At 36.8% G+C, this 15,749-nt stretch overlaps 1 protein-coding gene and 1 long non-coding RNA gene across 2 annotated transcripts; one reads left to right on the top strand and one right to left on the bottom strand.

The window, feature by feature from the left end:
* LOC115425121 (uncharacterized) lies at positions 1-1,847 on the top strand. The gene is made up of 2 exons (XR_003936190.1): positions 1-111; positions 779-1,847. It is a non-coding gene; the product is annotated as an uncharacterized LOC115425121 (long non-coding RNA).
* A 2,909-nt stretch (positions 1,848-4,756) lies between these two features.
* On the bottom strand, positions 4,757-14,545 carry ptar1 (protein prenyltransferase alpha subunit repeat containing 1). The gene is made up of 7 exons (XM_030144399.1): positions 14,449-14,545; positions 10,865-11,034; positions 8,991-9,057; positions 8,722-8,826; positions 7,749-7,995; positions 6,480-6,829; positions 4,757-5,568 (listed from the first exon to the last, which is right to left on the bottom strand). Exons 1-7 carry the CDS (start codon positions 14,532-14,534, stop codon positions 5,184-5,186), a joined length of 1,410 nt encoding a protein of 469 aa, XP_030000259.1. The 5' UTR covers positions 14,535-14,545; the 3' UTR covers positions 4,757-5,183.
* Positions 14,546-15,749: the final 1,204 nt, after the last annotated feature.

The raw sequence follows: 15,749 nt of genomic DNA, 5'->3' as shown, positions 1-15,749 counted from the left end.
CATTGTAATCAAGATAATTATTTATACTCATCACTTCATTTGACTTGTTTATATTTTGATGTTGAACATTTATCATAATAGTTTTCAATGTTCTGACCATAAAACACAGGTGTCAAACATGTGGCCTGGGGGACAAATTCGGCCCGCCAAAGGGTCCAGTTTGGCCCTTGGGATGAATTTGTGAATGCAAAAATTACACTAAGATATTAACAATCCTTTTAGTTCAGTTTCCAAATTCAGACCAGTTCAATCTCAAGCGGGCAGGACCAGTCAAATACTTTCATAATAACACATAAATAATGACAACTCCAAATTTTTCTCTTTGTAAATGTAAATATTTTCATGTATTTACACTAAAACAAGGTATAATTTAGCAAGAAATGTGAATAACCGGAATATGAACCTGAAATGTCTTAAGAGAAGTAAGTACAATTTTAACAATATTCTGCCTGTTATTAAATGTTTTGTGTGTTTGTAGATCCACTGTGATCTGTAAGTTATAATGTACCTGTGTAAATGATAAACTGAGGCATAATATTGTTAAAATTACACTTATTTTTTCAGTTTGTTCATGTTCTTCACATCTTTTGAAAGGATAGTTTGTAGATGTAAACCTTGATGTAAATTTACTTTTTTCGCTCTAAAACAGAGAAAAGTTTGGAGTTGACATTATTCATATGTTATTATGTTATTATTTTACTGGTTCGGCCCACTGTAGATCAAATTTTGCTGAATGTGGCCCCTGAACTAAAATGAGTTTGACATCCCTGCCATAAAGAAAAGTTTAAAATCACAATCAGCTGTCTTTTAGATTTTTTCTTTTTTTATGTGACTTTCAAATTGCCTTTTGGGTGGAAAGAAAGAATAATTTGATATTTATCTTGATCATTATTATTTGCTATGAAAATATTAATGATGATAGTGTTTAAAGTTGTATCACCCAGCCTTAACTCCGGATTCATTAAATTAAAAAACCTCCCAAACAACGTTAAACAGCACCAGTCTGTTCAATTCTAAAGGTTTTTCACCAGCACCCACGGGCTTCGACTGTGTGGAGCTCCAAAATGGCCAATACTACAATAGTTCACTAAAAACATTTGAAAATTAAAACAGAAATAATACGTTTTCAAAAAACATATAACTTAATCGCACAGTATGTTTTGTATTGCTACGAATCCCTCAATCAGAACCATTGGAATAGACCACTTCCTTTATTACCTTTCACAATAAAACTCCAAACATATCCACTGTGTAACTGAACCTAGAACTCATAGATAAATAATTCTATTAGGAATGAAACTAACAATGACTTTGACTCTTAGTTTCTCTCTTCACTGATTGTTTGGTCAGAAAATAGTGAAAAAGGTTTTCCTCCAAACTCAAGATAATGGATTTAACAGTCTTATTTGATCTATACTTTGTCATCTCACGTTACAGAACAAACCAGAAAATAATACACATTTAAGAAGCTGGAATCTGAGGTTTTTAGATTTTTTTTTTTTTTTTTAACTTGAAAAATTACTCAAACCAAATATCGTTCATCAATATAGTCGATGACCTTAGTCGTCGTCTAATGTGGTCGACTCCTAAATAACAGTTTCATTCACATCCTGTTGTACTGTGATACCGTCAGTTCATTCTACTATTAAGTTAGTAAACAAAATGACACGGATCGCAGACGACCAAATGAACAGAAATAACTGACAGAACATCTTTGGAAACATTTGATATCACGTATGTGTACGAGTCAATATAGACTTAGTTGTTTTTAGATGTTAAATGCATAAATACTGGAAGTTTAAATACCTTCATATTAAATTGCATACTTAGACTTGAATCATATAATGTTATTAGTGCTGAAAATTCCTTTCCCGACAGTTTTCACTTTACACCGTCTCCTTTACTTCAAACCAGTAACAGGAGAAGGATGAAATACAAATACAGTTGTGGAAAAAATTATTAGACCACCCCTTGTTTTCTTCAGTTTCTTGTTCATTTTCATGCCTGGCACAACTAAAGGTACGTTTATTTGGACAAATATAATGGTAACAAAAAAAAAAAAAAGCGCTCCTAGTAGTTTAATTTCAGAGTTAATATCTACCCATTTTCCATATTTTCTTGATAATAACCTAAATCACTTCAGTTCTTACGTCAATATCTATGGCATTGTACTGACAAAAAGTGCTTTTAGGCATTTCACGTTTTCTTTTCACTCTGTTTTAGTTACATAATACACATAGGAGTTAGTACTTGATTGCATAACCACTGTTTTTGATGGTCTAATAATTTTTTTCCGCGACTGTATCTCAGATCTATCAAGAGTTAGTGTGAAAATACTGATGATGTAATAACTCAATAAGATTTGAGCTGATTTTTGTTTTTAATGTCCATTGTGATTTGATTTCATTAATGCTTATTGCTTAGGGTCTATGTCTTGTTGATTTCAATAAAATTGGCCATTTTGAGCTTCCATACAGGATCAACAGCTTTGTGTCTGTAGCTCCGCCCTAAACGCCAACACAACTACATTTACATGCACAAAATACTCAGGTTTTCCAAAAAAAGTACTAAAGGGACAAAAGGAAAATATTCCTTAGCCGATGATTAATGAAACACATGACAAATGAATGTGTAGATTCCACTAATATTCCAGTTTCCATGCAGTCATGCCTACTGTGATTAAAAGTCAGGTTGTTTATAATGTGTTTATAATGTGACATTTGTGGTCATTGTTACACCTGAACTCTATGTTTCATTCAAACACAGCCTTTGTCTGCATTTATGAAATTTACACAGATCGTTAGTCTCACAGCATAATTGCCTAAGTCATACACTATATGGACAAAAGTATATTGACACGTTGAATTCAGGTGTTTCTTTTCTAGTAGGGGTCTAGGATACAAAACAATAATGACAATTCTGACTATTGTGATAAATATATTGATTATTAATATTGATATTTGTCAAATCAGCATGAACAGGACATCTTACAGCTGTAGCCATGATGTGTCCCCATATTTTTGTCCATATAGTTTATAAACATCAATATTTCCTTAAAGTTTAATGGGAGATTTTTCATTCTAAGTGAAATGTGAAGAACGTTGATGGTTAGTTGTGGTAGAAAATTATTACTGTAGTCAGAGCATGAAAAATATTTGAGAAATTTAGAGGTAGAACATTTAAAATCATAGTCATGGATGAAAAAAAAAAAAGCAATATTGAGAGAAATAAGGTAAAAACCATCTCCGAGGCATTTTGGAAGCAAAGATAACAATTTAAACCAAACTAACCAATGCAATGTAATGAGAGTTATCACAATATAAAACTATATTATATTTGTCATTTTCGTTTTGTATCCCAGACCCATTAAAAACAGAAACACCTGAATTCAATGTGTCCCAATACTTTTGTCCATATAACTATGCTATGAGACAAACGAGATGCAAAAACCTGTTGTTGTCTGTCATAATGTGTAATAGTAGGTAAGTAACTTTTCACTGGAGTATCCATCTGACCCAGAGAGGATCTTTGTTTCTACTCCAGCTGATTGTGTTGTAGTGAAGACGACCTCCATCATCATCACTGCATTACCTCCATTTATTCTAAATACATTAGGTCTTTCACACACCTAGAAACTATCACTTTTAACCATACAGACTGTACATCGATGACTAATACTCTCTACGTGTCTTTGTTTGGGTGAGTAGGGAAGACATTTATGAAGAGATCTGGTCCAGAATTAGACAGTTAAACTAGTTGGTTAGCGTCTAAAACAGGGCTGTCAAACATATAGCCTGTGGGCCAAAGCCGGCCTGCCAAAGGTTCCAATCCTGCCCGTGGGATGAATATGCAAAGTACAAAACTTACATTGAAGATATTAACAATCCAGGGTGTCCAACTCATTTTAGTTCCATACTTCAATTTCCAAAATGTTGACAATATTCTGCCTACGACTGAATGTTTTGTGTATTTGTTGATCCACTGTGATCTGGAAGTTGTAATGTACATATGTAAATGATCAACCGAGGCATAATATTGTTAAAATTCACTTATTTTGTCAGAATTTACAGGTTGTTCGTGGTTGTTCAGAGGATAGGCTGTAAATGAACATATTTTCATTATTTAACTTTTTTTTGCACTGAACAAAAGTGGGCAAAAAAATGGAGTTCTCATTCTTTAAAGTCCATTATGTTATTATTTTATTAACACTCAAGGTCAAATTGGGCTGAATGTGCCCCCTGAACTAAAAAATGAGTTTGACACCCCTGGTCTAAAACTACCTTTTAATGTTGATAACAGCTCACATTAACATTTTTTCATTTAGATGCAGTTTTAAAGGATGAATCCTTTGAGATTTAGGTGGACAACGTCTGTCCAGTATTTACTCCAGACAGACTCTGGAAAAATGTCAGCTCACCAATCCAAGTAAATAAATTAACTCATGAACTGGTCAGTGTACGGGTGACACCCCTGCAGTTGTGAACTCAGCTGGTCTTGAAATTAAATCCTTTTTTTCTGAGGCTGAGATGAGGAAAGATATGATTGATTCTTAATGAAGAGACAAAGAACAATGCTGAACAGTACAACATCACCAAAAACACCCTTAAAAAAGAATAATGCCCAACATCTCGTGCCAAATTTGGATAAAAAAGCCTAATTTAGAAATTCCTAGCAAAAAAAAAAGTGCTGAATCATGTTGAGAATTCATGTTCAGAATACTAGTAGAATATTAGTGTGCATGTAAATGTAATGATTGTTTCACTTCTTGTGGTGCTTTATTTAGTTTGCTGCTGAATTAAACACGGAACAATCGTGACTGAAAATCCAGCAATTTCAGAAAAGTCCAAACTTGACCTAAGGCGCTGAAAAACACAACACACACATGAGGAGTCGATGTGTGGGTAGATTTCCATTCTGTAGCAGACCTGGCTCAGACGAAGCTTATGGAGATTTGGGGAAGAACAGATTGGGTGGCACTGATCCCCCCCCATACCACCACCACCACCTCCACCTCTACTCACTGTCCAGAGAACTGTGTTTTGAACTGAAACGCCCCATGACTGTTTCCAACTCATCACTGCATCTGACGTACTATGAGTCAGCACTACAGGTAGGAAAGCGGATCCTAAATCTGTGTCTAAAGGCAACTTTAATATTGACAGAGGATGTGGCTCCTGTTGCTCTCAAAGCTGTTGACCAATGACAGTGTCTAACCACTTCCTGTACGCCTGGGCGAAGCGTCTCTGCTCGAGGTTACAGCAGCCGTCCAGGACGCTGCTCACGAAGTTGTGCTCGGTGGACAGGGTCGGGGTCCCGGGCATCAGGACGCCTCTCTTCAGCCGTTTGCTGTCTCGTGGCTCCGGTAGCAACGCCCTGTCTTCGTCCATGGCTTCGGCGGCGTGGCCCGGTCTGTCCGCGCTCGGCCCCTCCCCCACCCCACCGCCGGACGGGGGCGAACCCGGGTCACTGCTGTTGACGAGGACCGTTTCAGTGGCGCTGTTACTGCTGCCGTTGAGGTTCTGCTGGTGTTCCCGCCTCCAGTGATGCCACAGGTAGAAGACATGTCGCCTAGAAGAAACAACACATTTAACACAAAACAACACAATTAACACAAGATAACCCATTTAACACAAAACAACAAATTCAACACAAAACACCACATTTAACACAAAATAACCCATTTAACACAAATCAACACATTTAACAAAACAACCCATTTAACACAAAATAACCCATTTAACACAAATCAACACATGTAACACAAAATAACACATTTAGCACAAAACACATTTAACACAAAATAACACATTTAACACAAATCAAAACATTTAACACAAAATAACAGAAAACACGTTGAAGACAAAACACATGTAACACAAAACACATTCAACACAAAACACATTTAATACAAAACACAAAACAACACATTCAACACAATACAACATATCTAACACAAAATAACACATTTAACACAAAATAACACAAAACAACACATTAAAGACAAAATAACACATTTAACACAAAATAACAAAACTACACATTCAACACAAAACAACATATCTAACACAAAATAACACATTTAAGACAAAACAACACGTTAAAGACAAAATAACCCATTTAACACAAAACAACACATTCACCACAAAATAACACACCTCACACTCATTCAGGGTTAGTGATACGGAAACCCTCCTAGTGTTGGTGTCATTTTTGCTGTTGTCTAATTGGTCTAAGTCAGCTGATGACAAATTAATAAATATGGAGGTCTAAACTGAAGCATCCTGCTGATGGTTATTTGTGATAGTTTAACATATGTCCATCTTTGCAGTGTAATGTTTGTAACAGTGTAGGATATAAAGGTCAGTGACCCCAGGCCTAATGGAACTGACCACTGTATGTTCTGGGTTTTGGTACCAATAAGACTAAGATCCCCAGACCAGATTCACAACCTTGTTCCAGTTTTGTTTGTGCAACCTCACCTGTGACACCAGAGAGCCTCGTGTCCAGGAAAAGACTGAATGAGGTCTGAACACAGCTCCATCTCCTGGTGGAAGACCTGAAGTACAGTAGTGAAGCTGAGCTGCCTGTCGGCGTCTTCAGCTGCCGCCGCCTCGGCCACCGGCAGCTCCCCGTTGGATTGGCTGCAGCTGTAGGAGTGTGAACCGCTGTGGACTGAGCTGGAGCGGTGCTGGGGTGAACCGGGGGCCGGGGTTTGGGAGAGCTCATTGATAAGCTCCTTAATCAGAAACTGGCGGTAATGGAAGCCACTGTGGTCGGACACGTGCATGGACACCCAAAGGCGCATAGACGACAGCTCATCATGGAAAACCTACGACAAAATATGGCACATGTGGAGAACCGAAGACAACTCATCAAGATAATACAGCTCATTATGAGGTAGTTTACATGGGGTGATTTTGGACAAACAGAGGTCACTGAGGTCATTAAGACACCATTTTTTTATACCGAATACAAAGCAGCACTGAGTTTATTACCATTATCTATATCCTGCCCAGCCCTGGGAACCACTGACATATGATGAATCCAGGGTTTATACCTGAGAAAATTACTCATTTGAATTTCAAGAAATTTCATGAAGCCACGATGAGTCAACTCTGAAAACTGTAAAATACACACCATACCTCACTGTAATATGCAATAACTACTAATGGAACATGTGCCTCACGTTTACATCATTTATACTGGTATATTCTGTTGCTGTAGGGCAGAAACCTCATAAGTCCATTTATGTTCTTTTTTGTTATAAAACCACTCTATTTGTCAGTCTTCACACTGGCCTGATGGTTTTAAAAACATTTAACCAATGAAAAGTGTTGAAAACGACTTGTGACTGTATCTCTTAACTGCATTCATTTAATTTGAATATACATCATTTTTCCAGTTCCCTGAAAAATAACCATTTTGGACGTACGAGATTTCTGCCCAACACCAACGTTTTGCATATTTTATACAATTATATTTTATAAATCTCACCCTTTCATACAGTGCATCTCTAATTTGCACATATTTCAATTGTGTTATTTAGATTTAAGTGCACTGTCACTGGTAGAGACCACCTGCAATTTCATTGTACAACTGGTGTAATGACAAAAAAGCCTATTCTGTTCTATTCTGCTATGTTATGATGATTATGTCATTTCATTTGCCAGCCCTAGTTCTAATTATTGTACATTTTAAATCTTCACTCTCAGATTGTTCATATATATATAAAAATCCTGCTGTGTTACCTTGACATTGCCTTTGGCCATGTGCTGCAGCACCCAGATACGATGAGACCATGCGTTGTAGTTGCTAGGGTAACGGCAGGAGGCGTCACTGCACACCTTCATCTCCTGGTGGAGCGTCCTGGCCAGTTGGTCCCTGATCTGTTGGATCCTCTCAGGATCCGCCTGTTCACCTTCGGCCTGATGCTGCTTCTTCCTGTTGCGACTCACGGATGAGAACTGCTGCATGATCTGCTGTAACACCCAACGCCTGCAGGGAAACGGAAACTACTGCATTATGGGAGTTAGTGAAACAGGGATGAGCTGTTGGTTATAAGCTTTGTGTAAATAAAGTTGGAGGAGCTGATGTCAGGGGTAGCCCTCTTCAGTCCAAATCAAGACTAAATATAAAGATACCTTTTATCTTACTTTGCCTGTCATAGAAGCTACAGAACACTTAACGCAACAGTAATCTGAATATTTTTAAAACATGGAATTTTCAGACTTTACAGCCAACCTTTGTTATTTGACAGTAGGGCTGAAACTAAAGACTATTTCAATAGTCAACTCGACAGATTATGAACTGCAAAAAAAAACAAAACAATGGCTCTTATTCATATTTAGCAGCAATAAAATAAATTTTCTTTCCTTTCACAAGAACATTTGGTGCATAACAATTAGAATGCATAACAAAATATTCAATTCAATAAATATTGCAGTAGCAATAAAATACTTTCTCCCTTAAACAAAAGTACATTTTGTGAAGAACAATTACAGTGTCAAACAAAGTTTGTTAAAAAAAAAACAACTAAATACTCAGAAGTGGCAATCAGCAATAAAATACATATTTTTCCATAAAAGTGCATGGCATCATCAATGACTAAATTAGTCAATGACTAATTTTGCTGTCTACTATTCGTTAACTAATCGTCTAGTCATTGCCGACCTAGGTGGCAGCATTAACAGAAGGACATGATGCCCTGCAGTCCAGTCTTACCGGTGGATCCATGTCTCCGGGCTCTTTGGGAACTTGGTGAGAGCCAGCTTGCCCAGGTACAGGTCTTTCTCTGGATTCAGGACTCCACATTGTAGCAGCTCCTTTCTGCAACGCCAACCATCACAATGACCACACATCACAGATTACACTGGACCAGTTCAGTGTGTGTTACAGGCACTAGGCCATGCCTTGCTGTGACTAAACATTAAGATTTTTTCTGTTGAATGGGTTTTCTCGTGGTGGTCGTCTGTTATTGGGTGCATCAGTACCTGACATTCCACGCTGTAGTGAAGTCTGGATTCAGCAGCAGTAGAGTGCATGTGATATCCACTAAAGCTAGAGGACAAAAACAGCAGCTGTCAGCAGGAGTTAGCATGATAATGACATTACATTGATCACAGTGTCCTGTTCACAGTACAGGATATCTGCAGGTATGAGGGAGGTGACTTTATGGATCCTCAAGACATTTTTCAAGGTGTCTTTGATCAATTTTAAGACGTTATATTCATTCTGCATATTCTGCCTTGAGCCAGTTTTAACCATATTTCAACCTAATGTTAATTTCCATTTGTCCAGCAATAATATTTCTGCTGACGTTCAAGATACTAAAGCTCATACCTGAACCCCCCACCCACCCATGAATGACTGTTGGAGACTCCCATCTCAGTAAAATGCACATGTCATAAATTCTTACAAAGATTTCTAAAGCAAATGCATTAATATCATGTATTATATCAGATTTAAGGAAAAATGATCAATTTTAAAGATAATTAAAGCCTTAATTTTAACCAAAAAAATATCATCAAACACTCATAGAAACCATTGTGCTGGACATTAAACTGTGGATCAGACCATTATACTGTTATACTGTTTAAAGCAGGTGCAAAGGCTGCATCATGTTGAGCAACAACAAACTGCATAAACTCAACTTAAACTTATTGCTCCAAGTTTTTTCTTACCATATTTCTCAAATTTTCTGGCAAAGAAACACATACAAATGTTTATGGGTGTTCCATTAAAATGCATATGGGTGAATTTTCACTGCAGAAAGCAACAACAGACAAATGAATTACAATGAAAACAAACTGTTTCTTAAACTTTACACTTCCACTGTCGACAAAAATACACAAAGGGAGTCATTACAAATCTTCACTTCTGATGGTGTCTTTAAAAATAACTGCAATATTGACCTAAAACTCAAGGCCCAGATCTAGACAAAAATATTCATTTTGACAAATATCCATATTAGTCTACAAAAAGCAAAACTGCTTTACAAGTGATTCCAACAAGTGTTTTTCTGTTAATTTGTATAAGATGAGCATCATATAAGTTCGTGTAGATATTATACACATAGAGTTCACATAAGGAAGAAGGACAGACAGACAATTACTGGCTTTGCATACTGGAAAACATTAATAAAAATTACAATAAAACTTTTAGACTTTGGAAACAAAATAAAGTCTAACTAATATATTTATCTTTCCTAATGAAAAACCCTGAACATATTCTTTTTTTTTCCCTTTAAAAAAAAAAAAAAAAAAAAAAAAAACCTACACACATTCTGACTATATGACCATAAAAGTCTGATAACAGAGTAATCAGATAATTGCAATAATCAGATCTAACACATTTACTAGTACTTAAGAAATGCAATAATCAAAAAACCCTGGTTTAGACGCTCCAGTCCATTTTCAGACTTCTTTCGGAGTACGTACACACATAGTGATGGTAGACTTAAACTTCCTGTTATGGTCTTCCGCTCACATTTGCCTGCGTAACTTCCGTTCTCTACGATTTTAATTGTTTTTACACATGCACAGACTAAAGAGAATTAAATGAATCAGATTAACCTGAATACATGCAGGAAGACAGAGTATTAGGGAGAAATCCAGGTGTGTTAATCTGATTTCTCATAATCAGATAACTGCTGTTATCTGATAAAACATATCAGATTATACTATTTACGTGGTCACTTAAATCGGACAACTCCAGAAATCGGATAATGATCGGGGTATTAATGTGCATGTAAACAGGCCCTTTGTCACACAGGACAGGTGAGTCTATGCAACCATTTAGAGTCAGATGAACACACATGTTTCTAGTTCATCTACCTGTGAGCTTCAGCACATGTGGAGTCTCTTACCTTCCCTGTCCAACCAGTGTTTGCGCTGGCGGTACAGTAGCAGTTTATTGTGCACATATGGCAGCAGAAACTTGACACACCAGCTCTCAACACCAAGCTTATTCTCCACCAGTACAATGGGGCTACGGTTGTAACGGGCCTCTGGACATGGAATCACACCGATTTCATCACTGTAAAAGGAGACAGAAGGGTTTTAACGGTGTGTGAAGGATGGTGGTTGACTGTTTTGGTGATGTTGATTGTAATAAGCTGATTCTACAGTGGTCGATAACTGCGGGTAATGGTAACATAAGCTGCTACATATGCCAGTTTCATCGTGGTCAGTCAGTGTCTAGTGCTGGTATAGCACCTGTTAAAACCAATGATATGTGCAGTGGAAATAAGAGATCAACTGACAGTGGAAATGCAAAGGCCCATTTAATAATGATAGAGTGGAACATGAAGAAGCCAAATCAGTTAATTCACTGATATAACATCCATCCATTTCTCCAAAACATTCTGAAAAAACCTTATGTCTGTCTGAAATTACCCATTCCACCATTATTAGAACCCTTATTAGAAGAATAACTACTGACGTGAACATAAAAAGAAAATACAAACTAAATACACAAACATAAACTACTGAAAATTATACTGTACATTAAACACACACTTATTAATTAATAAATGTAGCAAAGCATTGAACTAAACCTGTAAGGTTGAAGACATTTTCCCTGCAGTGATTCTGGACAGCTCAGTCAATAGCATGATCTGCAGCATTACCACAGCAGATATACCTTTTTTTTTTCTTTTTTTACACGTCTCACATTTTTAGCGTTGCATTGTACACTGTTGCTTTAGCGAATTATCCGTTTAAGTCAAACTGACTGTACGGTCAGACATCTGAGTTACTGCAGTTGGACCATCTAGAATTATTTTGTTTCCTCAGCAACACTTTTATTGCTGACAGACTCTGAGGAACCAAACCAAAAATGTTCTTAGGCTAACATTATATTTTCCACTGTTGCATCAGCAAAAACAGAAGGCTTACTATGCATCAGGGTTCAGAAGACAAACCAGCAGATCAACAGAATTAAGGCAATTCTTCAATGTCTGAAGTCATCATTATTTCTACATCAGCAAACAACACATTTAACTCATTCTGTACAGAACCAAAATGTTTTAGTGCAGACAGACACTAAAGAATCACTGTAAAGTTAGGCTTACAATAACACCAACAACTCAAAATATCAGGAATATATTGCTAGTTGGGCCATTTAAAATTAATACCAGCTCAGTACACACTGTATTTAAAATCAACATTAGTAGTTAATATTAATCTGGACAATACTTTCATTTGTTTATTTATGACAATTGCTATGATTCCTCTGAAAATCAGATCAGAGGACACATTAAGACAACTGGAAATGCTGCTGGTTGTGTAGCTTCATGATGTCACATAGGCTACGTTCAGACTGCAGGCAAATGTGGCTCAAATCCAATTTTTTTGCCCATATGTGACCTGTATCCAGTCTTTTAAAGACAGTTTGAATAGCACAAATGTGATTTTTTCAAATCTGACCCAGGCCACTTTCATGTGGTCCTAAATCCGATACATATCTGATATTTTGCAATGCGACTTCAGTCTGAATGGCCAGGTCGCATTTATCTGACCTCTGTGTCATTGAAATGCAACAAACGTCACAATATTGCATCCCAGGAGGAGGAGCAGTGGTAAAAACATATTTACTTCCATAAACACAGTGTGTGTCTAAGTGGTATTATGTCAGGACCTCTTTTGTGCTTACGGGTCACTTCAAAGTCGCATTCAGTTCATATTCAAAACTGACAGAAGTCACATTTATTGTGTAATATGAACAAGCACACAAAAAGAATCGGATTTCACCAAAAAAAATCTGAATTGTGCATTAAGACCTGCCGTCTGAACATAGTGATAGTCACATGTGCACTATTTCTAGCACGTTGCACAAAAATAGTATATACATACAGCATCAGCCTGTTAGTTTTAATATTTATTTACCATATTGAAATTATTTGAGACAACAGTAACAGTCATTTGAATGGCACTCTTACCGACACCATCTTGTTGTGTCTTCTTTTTTTCTGCTGTATTTTAAGATTAGATAGATAGATAGATCGATAGATAGATAGATAGATAGATAGATAGATAGATAGATAGATAGATAGATAGATAGATAGATAGATAGATAGATAGATATGGCTCTTCATCATAACATCATCATAACAACATCCTAACATTTTGTCCAGCAGCAATAAAAGTGCTCAACAAAAGTTGAGGGGGTGAAGTGAAATAATGGAATGTGCAATAATAGGTGTAATAGTGACCCCTCCATCGTGCAATATTTATTTATTTTTTTATCTTTACTAACTATTTATTTATTTATTTTAGTGCAGTTTTCAATATTTTATCATATATATGGGTTGTTTTTAGGATTCTTTTTCTGTGTTTTTATTTCATGCTGTGCATTTTGCTATTTCGTTCTTTAACAGCATCTGGGATGTTTTTATTGAATGACAATTAATAAATCAGAATCTGAAATCTGAATCTGAACATGTATGTATGGGCATAAAAACTATTGATTAATTTGATACAGCAGTGACAAAGTTAAGAGAAAAATCATTAATATTTTAATTGCGAATATTTCTTTGACAGTTGTTCATCAACTCAAATTTCAATTGTGTGAAAAGCTTAGTGCCACATATTCTATTGCAATGAATGTAATTTATTATTCTCCCTGTATCACATCACTGAAACCAAAGAGACCAAGGTAGGCCACTGTAGACTGGGCATATGTCACCAGACCAGGTACAACTGACCATCAGCCACTTTCTAATCTCTATCAAATTACATCCTGAGGGGAACAGTGTGAGTAAATCCTCTTATCAGGGGCAAAACAAAACACTCAGCAAGTCTGTGTGATGTGACAAATACTGTATTCTGTGTAGCCTTTCTCTTAGCATTCACACAGTCCTCTCCTCATACTAAACAATTAACAGTTTTGCCAAAAGTCATACGTTTGGCCTGTACTTTGTCAAATATTTACACAATAAATGTATGCACAAGTTTATTTTTTACTCTATCTAAGCCTTAAACTGTACGAAGAGTTCTCTTTGCCAACACTAAACCTGAAAGCATTAATAGAGTTCATCCTTACCGAAGACACTGAGCAAACTAAAGGCACACACCCCAGGGGAGTCACTTAAATAACGTGATCAAGAAGCTGCAACTTTAAATATATTATTGATGAACAAATGACTCGTGTGGAATGAGAAAGCATCGTCCCACGGGCTAATGCTGCTCTATTTAAGGCGTCAAAAACATACCCTATAGTAATTCTTGAGGGTTGAGTGTACTTAAAGATGTAACTAAGGAAAAAGTTTCACCAATTCAAAAGAAATGACGAAAATCTAGCAAGCTAACTTTCTGTGAACGGCTCTGATTCCAGGTAATAGTCTAAGCCCGCACAGTTGAAATGGTGGTTCTGGTTCCTCCTTCTGGACGCGATAAATGTGACGGACGCTTCTTCCGACTGTTTTTTATGCAAACATTAGGTCATACTTACATGTTGGGGTTTCTTTTAAAGGCGTTGGTGATGTCTTTTACAACTCTCTGGACCAAGACATCTACCTCCTCCTCCGTCTCCGCCATCTTAAGGTTACTTAATGACGTCCATGCATTGACAACCTCTTCCGGGTAAAATAACAACACTACGGAAGCCCAGAGGAGCGGCGTTGGCTGGTATAAAACGCGAACAAAAAAAAGCTTAGTTTTTTTGGCTTTAAAGTCAGTGAGAATGTAAATGTATTTTTGTAAATTTTGGTCCTAAGACAACAGGAAATACAGAAGTTTAGAGTCAACTCCACAAGAAGTATAAAACTGGGTTAATTTTGTAAAAACAAACAAACAAACAAACAAACAAACAAACAAACAAACAAACAAACAAACAAAAATACGGTGGCCCAGAGGTGCAACAGACCAAAAAATATCTACTAGCCCAAAAATTTATCCACTATAAGAAAAAAAAAAAAAAAAAGAACAGCCCCAAAAAATTATCCACTGCAAGAAAAAAAGAGAAATGCCCAAAAAATTATCCACTATACGATAAAAAAAAAGATAATAGTAATAGTAGATAATTTTTGGGGCTAGTGAATCATTTTTTGGGCACTTCTCTTTTTTCATACAGTGGATAATTTTTGGGCTGTTCTTTTTTTCTAATAGTAGATCATTTTTGGGGCTAGTACAGTCTACTCTCGTTATACCGCCAACTTCCGTTCACGGCCAAATTGGCGGTATAGTGAAAATGGCGTTACAACGGGTTGCGTCCACAATGTGCATGTCTTTACTATATGATGTCTATGCTGCCTCCGTTAACCCGTTCTAATTGCGTTTCTAAATAAATCTTGATTCTGTTATGTTGTAAGGGATCATTTAAAGTGGGGAAACATTTTAAGCATTATTATACCGTGTCGGGAAATGACACCCCATCATCTTGAGGCTTTGGCTTAATCCCACGTCTTCTTCCCGACATCCTGACCTACTGAGTGTTCTGCGATAAATGAACGGTGGCCGTTCCGTAGACCTACTCGTAGCTTGTCGAGATCAGCGTCTGGCGCGTTTGTTTCAGTGCATTGTTAAAATTTATATGTATTCAATGGCAATCACGCTGGCGGTATAACGGTCGGGAAATCAATGGTATAAGTGTTGTTTGTGCATGGAAATGGGCTGGCGGATGGTGATAGGCGGAAATGGCGGTATAATGGCGGGCGGTTTAACGAGAGTAGACTGTAGATCATTTTTTGGGCTGTTCTCTTTTTTTCTTATAGGGGATAATTTTTTGGGCTAGTAGATAATTTTTTGGGCTGT

This window comes from Sphaeramia orbicularis, chromosome 9, assembly GCF_902148855.1.
Source record: "Sphaeramia orbicularis chromosome 9, fSphaOr1.1, whole genome shotgun sequence".
Classification (NCBI taxonomy): domain Eukaryota; kingdom Metazoa; phylum Chordata; class Actinopteri; order Kurtiformes; family Apogonidae; genus Sphaeramia; species Sphaeramia orbicularis.
The sequence above is the reverse complement of the archived record's forward strand: the minus strand, read 5'-3'. Positions and strand labels throughout refer to the sequence as shown.